The following is a 19,120-nucleotide window of genomic DNA, read 5'->3' as shown; positions in this document are numbered from 1 at the left end:
TAGGTTTGATGTGTCACAAGGCATCACTCATTTCAAACAGGTTTCCACCCCTTTGTAGCCACTTTTTGCAAAGGATTTCCCCACGCTTTCCAAACTAAGAAAACCTGGTCTCAACAAGGTTACTCTCATTGGAACATCAATGACCCATTGCTGGCTATAAGTGGACTGTCTTGGAGCAGTGAGGAATGTACCACACTTGGTCTAGATTTACCATCATAAACAACACAACCCCATTATTCAACTGGGTATCTTGTCTGGGTATTTTTAGTAATGATAACACTATCAAGGACCAACACTCATGGTTCATTTGGACCCAGATAATCCATTCATCCTCACATGTCAAAATGATGAATGGAGGAGTGCAAAGCACAGTGAGCCATTGCTTATTATAATACGGCAGATTTTCTGATAAGATAAAACCCCCCATCACACATCTAAGTCTTACGGTGAGTGGCTTCTTTTGTCCACACACGTCTTTATCCACCACACAATCTACAGTGCATGTAGCAGACACAGAGTCTGTTAAAGAAATGGAACTCTGCTCCTTGGGACCTGGAGGGGTAAGAGCTGAGCACTGCACAATATTCTCCCATCATGCTCCAAATGCAGTCTTGTTCATGCTCTTACAAAATAGAGTTGGAAATAGGGAAAAGCCAACTTCAGCCGCATCCAACAGCATCTGTAGCCTATATCAAAAACATGGGGATTCTTCTTGCTAGAGAGAATAGTTTATTCCCAACAAGGAAGATTATAACTTCCATGGTTCAATAACACCGTCTCTATTCAGATATTTCTCAATCTAACAACGTAGCAAATATCTGAATGTTATTTACAATGCTGTATTTTTCTCGTCTTTATAACAGCGCTCCTGTTCAACTGGAATGTGTTGATGTGAAAAATATGGCACAAGTCTGCCACCTCATGGACATGACAAGCAACAACAAGTTCCCACTTGTTTATCTAAAGCAGTCTCTCCATTACAGGACTTTTCCCTCCATATGAAGGGGCTGGGGCCTTTCTGTCCACGCTGGATTCATTCACACAGATGATTCCAAAATGACAAGTCTGATGTCAGACCTGTTTAGGTACCATCAGGTCAATGAAATGCTCAGTCAAATATGTCTGACACTGATTGAGACTTCCCCAAAGCCCCAGGCATTCTCCAATCAGATATCATCATCTTCTACTGAACCTGTAAAATATGTGCATCTATATTTGTGTCTAAACTGCATACATTCAAAGACCGGATGTAAAGTGAGTGATTTTACAGGAAGACTTCCCTCAGCTAGATAGATAGAGTACAGAGTATCTTGCACTGTGTTGGTGGAACTCCCACACATCAGCCTGCTGTAGCATTCTCCACCCCCCCCCCCCCCCCCCCTAACAACAGTTGCAGTGAGAGATCTCTGTACTGATATTCTGAGCACCAGCAGAGGCTTGCTAGACAGAGAGAATATAGGCTACCTTAGAATAACTATGGAACTGAATGTCAGGGAGGGCAGCAAGTAGAACAGTTTATTGCCTTAATTTATGCCTTTTCTTGTCTCTTGTGGCTCAGAAATCAGAGATGTGTTTTGTTAACATAGTTGATGCCGAGATGTGTTTCAGAGGGAAGTGAGAAGAAAAGAAGACAAGGTTTCGTTGATTCACATCCGTTCAGATGTTAAACTGTTTTTTTTTCTTCTCTCTCATTTTCAGCTTTTTTGATCTCTCAGGTCGCTCAGGCACCGTGTGTCTTTACCACACTATGTGGCGAGGCGTTCTGCAGGGATTTAGTGGTGGCTGGTTTCGAGATTTCTGTCTCAGTGTGTTTTGTGTGCGAAGGAAGCAGAACTTAAACAGTGCTAGCTAGAAAGACTTGTCTTATCAGAGGTTTACAGAATAAGCTCACACAGCCTGAGATGAGAGAACAACACACAGCCAACCACATGTCAATCGTTCTGTCTATCAGGAGGAGCCATCTGTCAGGAGATCAGGCCAAGGACAGACATAGGCCTGCAGACATAAGCCTGCCGCCTGCTATAACCACGGCGACCACACACACACACACACCTGTAATCACAACTGTCAACCCAGTAGGCATAGCTCTGAACCACCGTATTTCCCCTGAGCTTGCGCTTTCAGAACAGAGCATTAAGAGGTTTTACAAAACAAGATAAATTGCACAAACAACATATATAAAACAAAGAGTGTTGACTCTGCAGTTCTACACATTAAAGGTAACACAAGACTGTGGAAATGAAGGCTGGATTAAGCAACCAAAGCATGCCAAAGACAGTGAGCTAGCTAAGGGTGATAGTGGTACCTAGCAACATCTCCACTGCAGAGTTACAGGCCAGGGGTGGAGTCTCAGTGGGAGCTGCACATTCCTTAACTAGCCAAGCAGACTGAAATATATTCTCTGATAAAATCCTGGCTCATGCCTACAATGACTAATGGCCATCAACATAAAACAAAACTGTTTGGGAGGTCTGTGACATAGTCAGCAGAATTTCTCTCACTCACTCTCTCTCACACACACACACACACACACACACACACACACAGGGACGTGCATAAGGGGGGGTGAAAGGGGGCAAAAACCCTGCCCCTTTGCCCTGCCACTAACAAAGTGCCCTCCCGGATGTTTGTTCCCCCCCCCCCCATGTTGTGCCTTTTTTGGGGAAAAAGGACCTGCCCTTCATTAAGTCTGTGGACATCCTTACACACACACACACACACACACACACAATTCTCGAAAGTGGACAGATTTATTTGATCCTCTCTCGAGGTTTCAATTATGCCTTGCACACAGGGAGAGGATGGTATGACATCTTCTAACTCAAATCCAAGACGCAGGCCAATGGTTTGATTGGAGGAATGTCAGAGTGTGTCTTAATGTGGTGACAACATCATTAAGTTCCTCTCTCTTTTTCGTCACACGTCAGCTTATTACATAAGATAATAGGGCTATAACACAGAAATTAAACTCAGACTGTGAAATATTGACTTTGTCTTGTGGACCATCTCAACTTTTCTAACCCCCTTCATGTGTATGATGTGTCCATCTTATAGAGAGGAAACACCACTTAGCATGACTTCCATGAAACAGAACTGCAGATAATATCTTGCAATGAGGCCATTTCTGCCGGATCTATTTTGAGATGCATTAGGCACTCAGCAAAGCTAAGTGATAAATAATTGAGATATAAAACCTCCATAATAATCAGGAGCAGTTGGGCTAGGCCTATATAATGTCATTATCAAGGATGATGACTATACAGTAATGTCATATATAGACATTTCTGTAATGATGTAGGCTTTAAGTCAAAGTATTTATGACCTCTTTCTTTACAGTATCTGGTGCCTGCAATATCTGACTGGCTTGAAAAGCTATAAACAATGCCATTTACAGAAGAATCTCTTCCGAAGACAACAAGGAGCATATGTTTATACCTGCTGAATATCAAATTGAATTCCTTTGGAAAAACATGGTTTGTTCGTGCATTACTCTGCCATGTAAAATTGTGAGATTTCCCCATTCCTGGCACTGTAGTATGTTCAATTATTCAGCATGTAGTTATTTTAATAGGATATCCCATGAATTCCTTTGAGACTACCTGTTAATCAGGTAAGAAATAACTTCCGCCGATGAATCTTCACCTAACTTCACACATCCCACATTGTTAAGACTGCATATGCAATACCGACTTAAAGCCTCGGTATCGAGTCTTGAGGCGCAATATTCATTAAAACATTGGAGCCGTGTAACTAGCCCTTGTAGATATATGGTTATGTGTATTATCAAGTTAACCTGTGGTGACAGTAAAAATGACCCACCGTAATTCTCCCCATCCATGACAGTGATGCTGCTGCAGGCTTCAGTGTGCGGGATTTCCTCTGCGAAGCTCCCGCTGCACCCGGGTAGCTTGTGCTCCACGTCCACCCACGCTTGTCCGGAATGTATGCCTGGATGTATTACTCTACTCTGTATTTCCACAACTACGCTCTCTCTTCTCCTACCACTGAAACAAAGGTTGTACAGTCGTAAGCTATTCGGGCAGGGCTTTTTGAATACATCCAGTCCATTCACTCTGTGACAGCGAGGTTCATCACGGCCCCTCCTTTCACAGAGGTGATGTCACGCGCTATAACTTAATTTTTTGTCGTGCGCTACATTATCATTTATTTACTGTTCCGACGTATCGCGGCAGGGCAGTCACTAGATAAATGTGCATTCTCGTTGCGTGATGTTTTTAAATGCAAGTACTAACTGAATGCCTTATTTCAGAATGGTAAAGTGAGCCTTAGTACATTCCTTGATCCCCAATGTTACATTTTGAGCAACCAATAAAACTGTGCTAATGAAAAACCTATACGACACGACTGCTTCATAAAATAAACCAAGTGTACGACAGTGTATATATGCAACGAAATAAATCAGTCAAAAATACTTTATACTCCATTCAACAAAGACAAGGGCCAATAAAGCAACACCCAAGACAAATGTATTTTCACAAAAGTCACAACTTTATTGCACCTGTATAGCTAATTATGTCATCTTTTTGTCATCATTGGTCAGAAAAGGCGGTGCAAAATATAGAACCATCAATGCAAATATGATGTGGATCCTTCACACAAATTCTGGTGTCAGTTTCCTTGAGAATAGAACATGTCCTAAGTTAATTTCACAGTCAACATCAACACATTCTATGAAACTTGGAACTGTTGACCCCTTTCTTATACTGTATGACGCTACAGTAATAGAGCAAAGGTCTCACATGAAACAGACAACATTCTCTCATACACACATGAACGAACAAACATCTATCTGCAGATAAATTCTTAAGTTACAATTCACCAACCCTTAAACAACTGATTTCATATCTGTATTATTAGCACATTAAAGATTTGTGAAGATTCTTTAAATGATAATTGATAACATTATTACCTATACTTTTTAAGCCGATTCAAGGCAACATCTCTAGAATGGAAGTAAATGGCTGGATAGTTCTTTACAAGGATGATGGGGAGCACAGGAAGCACAAGGTGGACTGTACAATATTCTACACTGGTAAAGCATCTTGTTTAAGGACTAACATTTGTATACATCATCTGTGCCCTGGTAAGTGTCCCCCCCCCTCCCCGAAAATATACTTTTATAAAACCGTTTCTTCTTGATAGAAATGTATGTGGTGTGTAAAGTGGAATTGGGTATATGGATAGTTGGGACATGAGCTGGGAGTGAAGGAGATGTAGGAACAGGTTGTTACAGAGGTTGGGTTGGAAGATGACTGGTTTCCTGAGGCACACCCCAGATCTAGGTGACCAGTTTGACTGTCAGAGAATTGCATAGAGTTCAGATTGGGACAATTATCAAGTACTAGCATACACCGTCAACCTCATTAACGCAATGCCTCTGGTATGTAACCCTTTATATGGGCAAAGTGAACACATGAACAACAGAAGTGTTCCTATTAAGGCCTGCAATTCTTCAAGACCAGAACTAACATGAAGAACAGCAACAGGAAAAACTCCACAGTGGCATTGCTGAACACGTATGATATGACTGATCAAGACTAGGGACCAAGGATGTGAGCTTTTGAACAACGAGCAGATCAGAAGTGAGATGAGTGGTAGATGTGTAGCTGCACTAGAGGCCGACTGTAGTTGTCCAAGATAAAGATTCTCTGACTTTAAAATGTTTGCATTTAAACGGCCCCGCACTCACTTGCACTCGATCATAATACTCTCAGCTAACAGAACAGAAATATTTAGCAGGAGTGGGTAAGAACAAGTGGATTAGAAGGCAGGTGAAACAATGATTATGTCCAATGCGTGTGGATGCTGTGGTGTATATAATTATTGAGGTCAGTCATACAGTTCTCCACTTGAAACACAACCAGGGTAGGGAGGGGTTGTCTTGTGTAGCTGGCCGATGTTGAGCTGTTTACAATTAATAATCTGACATTGATATGGTTGAGTAACAATGCAATTGTAATCTTCCAAACATTCTCACCATTCTAAACTTCAATTACAATTAAATTACATTTACAGTTCGACCAAAAAATCTCATTATAAAACAACCAATTAGAACACAAAACTGAAATAACTTTGTACTTAGATGTCAACTGTGTACTTAGCCATGCATGCAATTATGGCCAATTTGGGATAGGTCAGTAATGGGTCTTTCATGCTTAAAAGGAAATTAAAAACAGTGTGAATGTGTCAGCAGCCGATATGGGTCTTGAGTTTTGCAAAAACATAAAATCTAAAAATTATAAATCAAACCAAAAATAAAAACGGAGGTGTGAATGTGTAGAAAGTAGAGAGGGGGTCCTTGTGATGTCTGGTACAGTATATTTTAAAGTCTTTGTGGCATGATAATGACTAAGCGTGAGATGTTCACAACTAAGTCCTCAGGCCCTTTGGGTCATCGCCTCACTCTCCAGCGGAGCACTCTGCTACAACAGCAGCACAGTATATAGGAGTTCTCCCTAAAGGTTTCTATACATTAAGCAAAGATGGGCACGGGGGTATACATTATACAAAATCTCACCTCACCCTTTCACACAGATATATGCTATGGTGCACATCATATCATTTGATACAAGCTCAAAACCCAGAACCATCACCTAGAGTAATCATGTAAAATGTTCAAACATAAGAATTCATAACACACGGTGTCATGACATGTTACCATAAATGGAAGCTCATCATCACAGTAGTTGGATAATACGCAGTGAGCAGCCTGAGCCATTTTACCATGGTGATATTCCCATACCAATCTCAAGAGACTGAAAACGATCAAGTGATCAACTTTCCCCCCACTTCTCATGAAGACGACATTTCAAGGTGGGCTGTTCAAAGCACTCACTTGAGTAGCAAATTCAACCGTGAAGAGACGAGCACATATCAGAGAATCATTCACGCTCAGAAATGTTTGCCCTCTGGTCGTGTCTCTCCTATTGCCATTAGGGTATGAATTGAACACAACAACAAAAAAAGGTTAACAAAATCAAGTTGTGTGCATATCTTGTCTCTCGAGTTCTGCCGGATTGTGGACCCACCCTGGCCCTCAGTGGCGGTATCCAAAACGGCTCTTCTTTCCCCCAGGGGTGACAGACCACATGCTCCGCCTGTCCTGGATCTTCTGGAAGATATTGCCACTCCTTCGCTTCTCTCTTGTGTACTTTTTCATTTTCTTCACCTGTTTAACAAATCATACACCCAGGGAGGCAATGTTAAGAATTAAAAAAGGTGTGGATATGAAATAATATGAAATCAGCGCGTGGGTCTATAAGTTAACGCATTCACCTTTCCACTGTCAAAGTCCTCGTCCCACTCATCGATCACGGTGTCATGTTTGGCACAACGAGTGTCCTCAATGGCATCTCTGCTGATGGCAGAGGCCTCTCCCTCCCAGCTGAGGACTGGACACAAACAACCACAATCGTTACACCAAATAAGACAGCTGGAGATACGGAGAGTACAACTAGATCGAACTTTTTTGCTCACAGAAAGCCATGGAATTAATACACGTTTCAGTTCTATATCTGACCTCTGTTCTCACCTTGGGTTCCGTAGGCCTTGTCTGCAGAGTTCTTCAGGAGCTCCTCCACTACACCCGCACTCCTCTTGCCATCCCATGCCATTGGGGCAAGGTGGGGCGCATCTCCAGACCCATCCTCTTCAGCTGCAGGGGCCTGACACCGCTTGTAGCCATCCTTAACTTGACTGTCCCATACAATCACAGCAGCTGGAGTGGGGGGGGAGAGAGAATTAGGTGCAATAATGGATACTAGCGCAGACATACAGAAGCAAAACATGGAACACAATTATTCATAAAAAAAAGGTTAGAGCCTCATTAATTGATATTGCCCACAGGGTTGCAAGTTCTGTCAACCTTGGGTACGAGTTTATGAAAGTTTTGACAAATGGTTCTGCAAAAAAATGGGAGGGATGAGACTGCAGATTCTGTGTTGGCATGGCAACAGAGAATCACCTTCCTCACTGCAGCGTTTCCCTCCGTTGTTTTAGGTGGAGTGGGTGAAGGCTGAGGAGGGGTGTGTAAGTAAGTACCTGTGCTGTCTCTGTCCGCCTTGTCTGTTTCCACTATGTTCTTTTTAGGGAATGGCTCTGACGCTCCAGTGTCGATGTTCTCGTTGTCTGAGCGACGCCTGCTCTCCTCCCACAGTTTTATCTCTTCTTTTAGCCTCCGTTTTTTCTTCTTTGACTTTTTCTTTGGTTCTGTCAAATCCCCAGTGTCGTTTTCCACAGCTGTGTCCTTCATCCCAGAACCGCTGTGTGAGAAAGACATTTATAATTAGTCGACCGACAAAAGGGTCAGAGGTTTTTGCTGAGGTCTTCAGAATAACACAAATGTATCTAATGAAAACAACAGAATCAGACAGAAAATGGAAGAGGAAAGAATCGTATACAGAAAATTTGCTACATTTCAGCTAACCTTTCTGAAACAGCTTCCTCAAGTTTCCTTTTTTTCCTCTTATTCCTCTTCTTCTTCATCACAGTGTCTGTAACCTGCTCTCCCTGACTTGAGTCAGACTGGCACTGCATTTGCACCAACTGATGCTTGTCTGGCAGCACAGATTGAGATGTTGCATGTACTGGCAGGGGCTCAGGCCACTTTGTGGGCACTGTCTGGGGCTGCTGTTGTTCTGGCTGCTCCAGGGCTGCCTTGGCAGGGGGGGTTAGACTCCAGGTCCCTCCTTGACACCAATCCTCCTCCTGGGGTGGGGACTCCAGATGAGACTGTACACTCTCCCTCCTGTTGTCTGACACATTTCCATCCTCCCTCTTTCTCTTTTTTTTCTTCCTCTTCTTCTCGCTGGCGGGTTCAACTTGTTTTGGCTCAGCGGGGATGTCAGGGATGATGTCAGGGATGATGTCAGGGATGATGGCTGGCTCCGGTTCCCTTTCCATCTCAGAATGACGGCGCTTTTTCTTCTTCTTTCTCTTTAGGGAGGTGGTTGTATCCTCCAGGCTCTGGGCCGGGGTGGGGTTCTTGTTAGGTCTTGGGGTCTTTGGAGGGTGGGTCTGATGCCCATTGATTTGTAGAGAGAGGGTGAAATTTGGTTTCTGCAGAACGGAGAGAGGGGACTGTTTCTGGGGACTCTGTTTAGATGGGATGCCTGAGTGGACATGGGCTGCAGGTGGAGATTGCAGTTTGGGCGAATGGAATGGACCAGCCCTGAGAGGAGAGCAGTAGGAAACAGTTAACACATAAGAGACGACATTTAAACCATCTTGCAAAAAACATGAGCACAGTGTGTGTGAAAGTCTACCTTTCAAGGTGTGGGGCAGAGCCTGCTAGTCATACCTGTGACTGTGGGTGAGTGAGGCAGAGGTGAGGGGGTGAAGTTGAGCTGGATGCGTGGGGTCACTGGACGGATGGCGTGGCAGGGGGCGCGAAGCATCAGTGCTGCTCGGACTCCGGCTGCGACTGGCCTGCAGTTATTGACATAAATAAAAACTTGGTGGTCTAAAAAAAATTGCCATGAGCATGACAAAAAGGAGGGATCAAATAAGGAGGGAATCATTGAAAGACGGATGGAGAAAAATGAAGGGAGGAGAACAAAGGAGGAGAGGGTATGGCAGAGAAGAATTAGAAATGGTTAGAAGAAAAGAATTGAAACTGAAACAAAAGAAAGACAAAGAAATTCTAAAGGACACTACAATGTGGTTGGTTAGAAAGGAGCACAAGGACAAAGGCACAATGTGCTTGTATTACAGAAGATCTAACTGTGCTGTCACACAAACAATAGACTGCGAAGCCAACTTGACAACTCTTCTATGAACGGCTATCAAATGGTACTTTTTCAGACTTAGGGGGCGGAGTGAAGGGCAGGCAGCAGGCAATCAGAAAAACTTCTAACACCAAGACAGGTTAAAGCAGCTTTATTACTGCTGGAGACTAGCCTATGAGTGAGACTCCCATGACGGCTCCCCGTAGTCGGCTCACCTTCTTGGCCGACAGGGCCAGTTTCTTAGCGGGTGGGGGTGACATAGTGCTGGTGGGCTCAGTCGTGATGTTGTTGAGGGCCGGGGGTTTTAGCTTGACCGTCTTCTGCTCCTCTGTGCCCACGCGCTCCACACTCTTGGCTGGGGAGGCCATCCCATTGGAACCATTCCTGGGGGGCGTGGGAACCTCTCCAACAGGTGCACTTTTAGGACCAATAGAATCCTGCATGACAGAGTTCTCATAAATCACATGATCTACAGACTGACTTTAAGTTTAAGATGAACGCTTATGGCACTGTGGAGGATTAATCTTCAAAAGGGGAACAGTAGGTTTTGAATGAGGAATACAAACATCTTCAAGAAAGACGAAGGGTGTCGAGTGTGGGAGAGCGAGTGTGTGGGTCAGCGGTTTCTGACCAGCCAATACCTTGGAGTCCGAGGTGTCGGCTGAGGACGAGTCTGACAGGGACTTGAGTGAGGTAGATGCTGCCAGGCCCCTGCCCTCGTTCCCATACCTCTTGTCTCCCTCTGACCTGGCCATGTTGTTGGAGGGGGCCAGGGTGCTGCTGCGTGCCTGGGTCTGGGGAGACGGCTTCTTCAGCTTCTTAAAAGGCTCCTCGATCAGTGTGGGCCCGCCTGGCAGCTTAGGAGGGCCGTGAGTGGACGAGGTCCCGTTAGACAGCTTGGGCTGCTGGCTACTAAAGCCATTCCTTGACACGGGCACGCCTAAGCCGCCATCCATAGACTGGATCTTACGTAGCTGAGATGCGTCTAGCTTCTGCACAAAGAGGACACAAACCCAAGATAAGAACATCATTAGGTGATTTAGGTTTCGGTAAGAGTCAGAAATGCACACATTGCAAGGCAACGGTTTTAAGTCATACCATATGTTTCCAAACATTCTGTTAAGTTTGCACCTCACACGATGGATCTTTCCGCCATCATGTCCCATACCTTGGTGACCTGCGGGGAGGAGAGGGGCCCATTCAGATTGGTCTTCCTCAGCTGCTCAGATGTCCCGTTGTTTTTCCCAGAATGCACCTGCTTGGTGATTTGCCCATCCGTGTTCTTCTTGGTTTCAGGGATCCTAACAGACAAAGAGTTGGATGGTTAATATGAATGGCAGGCACCATAAACATCAAATCATCACTGGGAACTACACTGCACATATCTCACCTCAGGTAGAAAAGGACATAGGCTTGCTGATTGAGGACGACTTTGATGTTACTGCAATGGGCCATCGAGTCGTTCATCTGGTACCATTGCCCATTACTGGCCTATTGAGACAAAGGAAACAAAAATGAATCTCAAAAGGAAAATCCTCATTCATTTTTCCCATCTGGATTTTTTCAAACAGCTAATAAGCATTGTGTAACATACAGACTAACAGTTTCTTGTATGTTTTCTTCGATTTTCATTAATGTTCAAGTTCTGACTTAGGAGACAAAATAATTGAGAAACAGTTACCAGAATCAAACTCTAGCTAATCAGAAAAGAAAACAGAAGAAACTGTACACCTACACAACTCTTATATAAGCTATTTGAAAAAATCCTGATGGGAACATTTATGGGGATTTTCAGCTTGGACCAGAAGTAAGTTCACAGACATATTGACAAAATCACTTAATCTCTCTATATCAGATTCTTTACCTTAACATAGCAGTAGTAATGGCCAGCGTGACAGCTATACCCAGAATGCACCAGAACAGCATAGAGGCCGTACATGACAGGGTCTCCTGTGCTTTGAGACATGTAGGGGCGAATGTTCAGGAACTCTGGATAACCAACATCCTGAAAAATAACACAGAAAGAGAGATAAATTGGAGTGACACAACAGCGTTTTGAAACAACAATGGTGTCATGTTTTGAGTGATTTACCTTGGTTATTTTCCCTCCACTGAAGTTGGCAAACCTCTTGAGAGACACAGTCAGCACATTTGATGGTCGATGAACTGTGAACCGTTTGGTTGCCGGCACTTTTTTCTTACACCTGATAAAAAAAAAAAAGCGTAAGAAAAATTTATTATGCAATTTCTTCCACTGAGGGAGTCCAAAAATATATCTACATTTGTGTATATTAGAAGATATAAAGAAAAATACTACCATAACACTAATTTGCAGCTCATTCATTTGCTTGCATTCTTATAATGTGTTGGTGAGCGTTTAACTATCAATATGCAGCACTTACTTGGCACACATGTAAGCATTCTCTCCACTCAAAACGTCAGGCTTCACAAATAGTTCCAGAGCACGGACGATGTTTGCGGCTTGCTGCAAGAAAGAGGCAACTCAGCATGTGTGGAATCAAATAATCAGTTCAAATCATACAAGAAAATGTACAGAAGACACATGCATTTTTGACATGGAAAAATAACAGAATATGTCCCATTCATTGACTTACTCGAATCTCAACAGCAATGTCCAGGTATGGGTCATATGTGTCCGACACACTTTTGCAAATAGAACACTTGACTGAAAGAGAGGAAGAGTACATTATAAAACCAACGTAAAGGCAATGTATACATTTGATATTTGTAATAGTTCATGTAGTAGAATGAAAGTGGTACCTCGTGACCTGAGGTAACCTCCAAAGATCTGGTGGACTAGTGTGGTGGCCTGTGTCTGTCTGTCTAACCTAGAGGCAAAAGAAATATAGAGAATGAGCACACATTTAGACACATTCAGAACCTGTTTGACGCTTTCCAACACCTATACTCATTGAAATCCATAGAAGCTTACTTGGGGTAACCATTTAGACAGGCTTTCTGCATGGCATCAATGGTGTAGCGCAAAAATTCATGGGCATCCTCCTGGCTCCCAAAACGAAAATGCCTGGCAATTTCTGCAAGAGCAATAAGATGGTTCCACATTACATCATGTGACACTAGAACCCTGGACTCCATCTCCTGTCCCTGTCCAGTAGCCAGTACACTGGCACTGCTATAATCCCATCAACAACCACTCAGCATGAGACAAACTCCACTGCCATTATGACTCATCAACCCTGAATGGGAAGGCGAAACAAGACACCAAAACATATGCTCATGACCAGTGAGAGGGTCAAAGAGACTGCATGGACAAGTGAAACTATGAGAACAGAAAAGAGGGAACGTGTATCGCATAGTCAGTGCTTCAAGGTAGAAGCTTTAAAGTAGAAGCGACCATCTGTGTAGCAGACTGTAAATTGTTAACGTTTCTGTGGTTTTGTGCTAATGCTGCTACTCCCAGCCCGCAGTCACAAGGAGACTAGAGGGCATCGGAGAGGGAGGGAGGGATAGCTAGAGAGGGGGAGGGGAAGACAGAAGGGGGGAGAGGGTATTGCAGCAATACATAAAGGAGGAGGGAGAGAGGGAGAGATGGACAAGACCAAAAAGAGGGGGAAGGAGGTTTGCCCTCGTGAGGCTAGAGCGCAGTGCCTCTCTGACTCAGGGTGAGCTCACACCAACATCACTGCAGCCCTGCAGGTTCACTAATACACTGCAGTTAAAAGCTGCTGTGACACTTCCCATCAGTGTTACGTCAGCACCACTCTAACGTCACGACTCCAGCACAATGAACTATGAAGCCAATTTACTTATCGTAGTGTCAGTAAATAGCAAGCCAAGAAAGTGCATGTTAACCAATTTCATCAACTTAGGAGCAATACTAACATTGTATGCTGGAAAACAACTGAAAAGAAGATAAACAGTTATTTGGTCATCTTGGTCTCATCATGCTAATTTATCATGAACATTTGAGACCAACAAAGTTGCAGCAAGCATTGTTGGAGGTGAAAAATACACTTGGGATGCAAGGCAACATAATATTCTGCTCTTACTTTTCAGGTCTCTGATGAAGGAGACAGGCTTGATGGCATTGCCTGTGTTGGCAAAGGCTTGGATGATATGGTTCTGCATTATACAAATCATACAGAAACCTGACTGGTGACCTGAAACAGAGACAAAATGGAGGTCAAAAACTAAAGATTAGCTGACATCTAAAAAGACATTACATTTACAGAAATCAAAAATTAATACTGTCAATATGTAATTTAAAAAGCAAAGTATGCACACTACTCACAGGCACGGCTGTGCTCCTTTGAGAGTAGATAGTTGGCCAGTGGTGGAGTGTAGGTGAGACACTGCACCGTGGAGTTGAGGAAGCAGGTGTTGCCCAGGTTGTGGAGGCCGGCTCCCACCCTGTATACGCGATCCCATCTCATGGAGAGCCTGTTCCCAGGAAACAGCATCTTCTGTGGGGCAGGAATCCCGTCACTCTGGCCCCCACCCACATTTTCAGAGACTGTAGGAGGATTGGGTCAATTAGAGAAATTGCATTGATAAGTCATTATCATTCATTGAGCTCAACAAGTCAATCAAAGCACACACGGATCATTCAGCCCAGTTTCAAAATACAGAAAAACATACACTGAATATTCAAAAATCCACCCAAAGTTTAGGAAATAAGTCAATCACCCTTTATAATACAGGATTTCATACGAGTACATTCTCAAGTGCCATACCTTGCCTCTTGATCTGGGCGGGCTCTATGGCCCTCTGTCCTGAGGCCCCCTCTGTCCGGGGGTTGAGGATCACATACTTGGTCTTGAGGCTCTCTAGCTGGTAAGAGAAGCCCTTGCTGGCAGGCTCAAATTCTATCTTCTGTAGTAGGACCTTCTTGGCGGAGGAGGCCAGCAGTTTATTGAGGTCTCCCTCGTCACCGGCGTCCTTACGGCCAGGCTTTAGGGCCTCCTTGAGCTTGTCCACTATAGGCATTGTTTGATCATCACTATGGATAGGACACAGGAGATCATGTCAGTTTGATTGCTGTAATATACTCCTCATGGTTAAATCATAATGTGAGCGCCATAAAACACCAATTCTACATAGCGTTTATCTTTTACCTTGTAGGGACCTGCCTATCAATAAAGGTCTAGGATATAATTCCCAAAACAGCTTGAACATTAGGGAGCACTACTTTGTTTTATCTCTGTGCATCCACTACAGTGCAGCTTGGGAGCTCCATCAGTGCCTAGCAGTGAATTGAGTTCAATGCCAACGAGTCCTGAACCTGCTACCCCGTCAACAACACCCCTGTGCTTTGGAGAGACTTGAAGTGAGCATATCGCAAGAGGACTGAGTGCATCGGAAGAGCCAGGTCGGGACTTGGCAGCTGTCCCTGCAGTTATGCAAGACAGTGTAGGCAGCAGGCAGGCATAATGTGCAAGTCTGTGTGAGTGTGTAAACCTATGCGTGTGTGCACACAGAACGAGAGGGGTGGACACAGCTGCTGTATCTAGCAGGTCAGATTCTCATGTTCCATCTTTGACTGCATCAATCAATCTTATCGTCGCCATATCATGCCACTGCCCGCTGTCACAACCAATGAAGCTCTGTTATATCACAGTCATGTTGCTTCATGTCCTCAAAAAACCCTTTGTTCACTACTAGCCTTGTATTCTACTGTTTGATGTGTTAAGTGTGCTGTATAAATGATGCAATTCAAGTAAAGTCAATACACTTAATTTGGCCTATGTAAAAAGATTCTCTAAAAAGTGCATGGTGCATATCATTCTTTGTATGTAGAATACTGCCCCTTTAACTGCAGCCCCTTCAATAAAAAAGGCCATCTCTGAGCAGATAACAGAGTTCACGTTTCCACAACCACCGTCTGCATGTGTCAGCCGTTTGGGGAGTGAATGGCTTCTGACGTGTCATTTCCGGTGCATGGCAATGTGTTGGCAGACAGTGTTCAATGAGAAATGATGACTGTGTAGTGAGAGTAATCATTCAATGTTTCTCTCTGTCTACTTCAATTTCAATGCTCACAGTGTGGAGCAAATAATTTAAAAGGGTGCACAGACATTTGATTACATTTGACTTTAATACAATTCTCTCTCTTGTGCAGTGTACAATATAATAATGTCAGATTTATAAACTTCAAATAAACAGAAAGCCTCTGAAGTTGAAAGAACCAACACTACAGATAGAAACTTGCGAAACAATATTATGGTCCTGTCAAGCACTGATCATCATTCACATACTCCCAGAGGGGAGATGGGATGAAAACCTAAAGACACAACCAACAAGATGGCACCAATCAATTAGGAATTTTCATAATTTACCATTCACTTTTAGCTTGCCTTACCATAATCAGTCATATGCACTCTGAGATACACTTTAAAAAGGCCAATGTTGAGATCATAATCTCAGCATTTTAGGATAAAGAATATCATGTTCCAACACCCAAAATGTAGTATGTGACACCCAAGTATTACAGGGATATTGGAGAAGAACAGACATATTGCTTGAGGCACATTTAAATATGAAACAGAATCTCAAAGTAGTATTTATCATTATCATGTGTATAGGCTTCCAGTCAACTGAGCCACTTAAGTGCGATTCGGTCAAATTTGTCAACATTTGTAACTAGCCTTTTTGTGAAAGTCATGATTCGAAAGAATGTTCAATTATTTAAAAAAAAATGTTTTGCCAGAATACTCACTGACAATTAGTAATTAGTTGCAACTCTCTTTGAAAGTGCGCACACACAAAAATGACCAACTGTGATGTTGGTGTGGTTTGAGAGTGGGAGCATCAGAGCCTTATACATCAGAGCGGGCAATGACGTAGTGAACAGGAGGGAGGGAGGAGGGGGGGCACATGCATTGCATGCACAAGGACAGAGTAACCTTCATGTGCTGATACTGATACAATTAAGACCGACACAGCCTACAGGGAGATGGCACAGCTGACAATGCAATGATGTAACTAGTGGACCAGGTAGGGATATCAGTTTATTCACCAGTGCATGAGAGTCCAATAGGGGTGCTGTTTTATCAAGCTTAACGCGTCAATCATACAGACATAGCCTGCATTCCACATACTGTAGTATAGAGGTTCAATGTGCACCTCAAAAAAACACTGTTGATGCCTCTTTTTCAAAAGCCACCAAAACAAAACAAAGAAGATCTGCATTTTGTATGCATGTCAGATTTTTGTCATAAAACTACAATCACAAAACAAATACCTGGCTGCAACACCTTGTGTTAATTATGCAAAATGCATTATGGACACTTTACCAATAGAATTACAACTAAACATTTAAAAAGTACTTATTTTGTAAGAACACCAAGGAAAATGTAGGATTGAATGGTTGTTTCTAATCAGGGGCATTACCACTACAGCAACTATAACAGGGCTGATAAATAAGATGAACAAAATAATGATGTATCCTAGGCCATTATTCCAGGACACACCTGCACAGCAGTAGGACTAAAGTTGATTCAGTAGAGTATCAATAACGAGAAAATAAAGCATATCCCTAGGTGTAAATGTAAACTCCATAACCATATACCAGTAAACGACACACATTTCCCACTTGGTGTGCTTGTCTTGAATTAAAGGTAATAATTTATTTGACTGACTGTGGCTACAAACTAGCCTTTAGAGGAGGAATCTATACACATTAAATTAGCTTTCCTGCGCTAGACATGAAAGAGGGATCCCTCAACATGACACTTATGCCCCAAAGCGAAAGGCTGACATACAGTCATGCATCTCAAGGTTTAGGGGAACATTTTCAGGTTAACATACAACCACCCTTTCAGCTAAAGCTAGTGGTTATATTCTAGTAGTAGTAATTCATGAAAACCACTGGCTGTGAGGGGGGTCACAAGTCTTCACTATTTACCTCAATATAGAACAAATATTCATTTTGGTACAACTATTCGTAGACGTGTGGAAAAACAACAAAAATGTAATACGTATAACTAACCTATCATTCTGACTACGATATCACACGATATTAGCTATGGAAATATTCATAACACAATGTGTGAATGTAGGCTAATTAGTGGGCAATACATTGAAATATCGAGTAAACCCATCATTTAAGATATGCTCTCTAACTATAATAAGTTACATGTCCTTAAAGTGTAACATAAAAGAAAAGCTGACATGGGTGCAACAATGTAGCTGGCTACCTATTCAAATGTAACGTTCGATACTTTAGTGGCCAACTACGAATCAGACAGACTAGCATCGGTTAGCTGGCTAACGTTAGGCAAATCAATTATACACTGTGTCGGTACGTTGTATCCCCTCCGACAAAGAGCCTTAAGCTACTAGGCAATAGTGTCAGGACTTCTTACAGAGAGCCAACTTTACCAAGAAGTGGAACAACCAAGGCAATATAACTAGCTGACAAGCCGAATCTTCTCGGGCTATCTAGTTCAAACCTTAACATTTCAAGCTATCTGTCTGTCCCCACGCGGTGAAAGCAGTCAAGTGAGGCTGCATGCGTGACACTCGAGCTACCTACAGCTTGCTAGCTAGCATAGACCAAGAGTGTGCATAAACAGAAAATAAACACGCGCGGGTCAAAGGTTCTGGGAGAAGAGTGGCGCTCTATAAATCATTAATACCGTTCTATTATTTTCCATTTCGTTGTCACCGCGTGGCAGCGTAACTATCCACTTCGTTAAAAGTATAGCATATCGTTGACAGCTTTACCTAAGCTAGCTAGCTAGCTACCTCGCTCGCTAACGTGGCGAAAGCGTACCATCAGTGCTGCAATGTGGTTAGCTAGCTAGCTACTTTTTTTTTTTACCTCCACCCTGAAAATATGGCAGATTTCGTTTCTTTGTCATAAAACGGAGACATGGCTCGATGAGCCAAGCATTCTCGTATACTTAGCCAGTCTTTTCAGACACTCACCTTTCGTTCAATCATCCGAAAACGGCAACTATTTGCGATATAGACACCTTCTGCATGGCTACCGCTCCTTCATCTTGTTACATTCTTTCGTTCCCCCATGCTGCATTATGAGAGGGTGTGGGAAAGGATGACTGACAGAACAGCAGAGCCAATCAAAACGCAAGTTCGGAGTAGACGATTCATTCACTACATCACACATAGCCAATCAGTAGCCAAACTCGTGGACTGCTGCCAGGGGGAGATGTTGACTATTTGTATGACTGTAATATCAAGAGCTTGACTATTATGTAATAACATGGACACATTTCTATTCGCCTGGGTGTTTTTGCAGCTCAAGTGATTTGCACTGGCTAGCGCGGTGATCACACTATGACTATAGTCTGCAATAATAATATGCATCGCATCGTTGCGCGTTCTATCTCCCCGCATAGAAATATCAAGGTGTGACTTTGTGTATTAAAACA

The 19,120-nt window shown here is 43.1% G+C and overlaps 1 protein-coding gene across 1 annotated transcript; it reads right to left on the bottom strand.

Annotated features, from left to right (window-relative positions):
* Positions 1–4,496: 4,496 nt before the first annotated feature.
* usp36 (ubiquitin specific peptidase 36) lies at positions 4,497–18,744 on the bottom strand. Its single transcript, XM_083677938.1, has 20 exons — positions 18,657–18,744; positions 14,462–14,727; positions 14,020–14,241; positions 13,778–13,888; positions 12,700–12,802; positions 12,528–12,595; positions 12,362–12,432; positions 12,149–12,231; positions 11,839–11,950; positions 11,611–11,751; positions 11,137–11,237; positions 10,915–11,047; positions 10,388–10,738; positions 9,962–10,183; positions 9,320–9,447; positions 8,447–9,190; positions 8,062–8,282; positions 7,553–7,738; positions 7,297–7,412; positions 4,497–7,189 (listed from the first exon to the last, which is right to left on the bottom strand). Exons 2-20 carry the CDS (start codon positions 14,712–14,714, stop codon positions 7,058–7,060), a joined length of 3,498 nt encoding a protein of 1,165 aa, XP_083534064.1. The 5' UTR covers positions 14,715–14,727; positions 18,657–18,744; the 3' UTR covers positions 4,497–7,057.
* Between the last annotated feature and the right edge of the window lie 376 nt (positions 18,745–19,120).

This window comes from Argentina silus (genome assembly GCF_951799395.1).
Source record: "Argentina silus genome assembly, chromosome: 9".
NCBI classification, from domain to species: domain Eukaryota; kingdom Metazoa; phylum Chordata; class Actinopteri; order Argentiniformes; family Argentinidae; genus Argentina; species Argentina silus.
Note: the sequence above shows the minus strand (reverse complement) of the source record. Positions and strands in the feature narration are given on the sequence as shown.

Excerpts from the sequence above, each read along its gene's own strand:
- usp36 (XM_083677938.1), bottom strand. The coding sequence starts at position 14,714 with ATGCCTATAGTGGACAAGCTCAAGGAGGCCCTAAAGCCTGGCCGTAAG. Across the intron at positions 12,803-13,777 it reads CTTCATCAGAGACCTGAAAA|AAATTGCCAGGCATTTTCGT; the intron begins GTAAGAGCAGAA and ends TTGCTCTTGCAG. Across the intron at positions 11,048-11,136 it reads TATGTCCTTTTCTACCTGAG|GATCCCTGAAACCAAGAAGA; the intron begins GTGAGATATGTG and ends TTTGTCTGTTAG.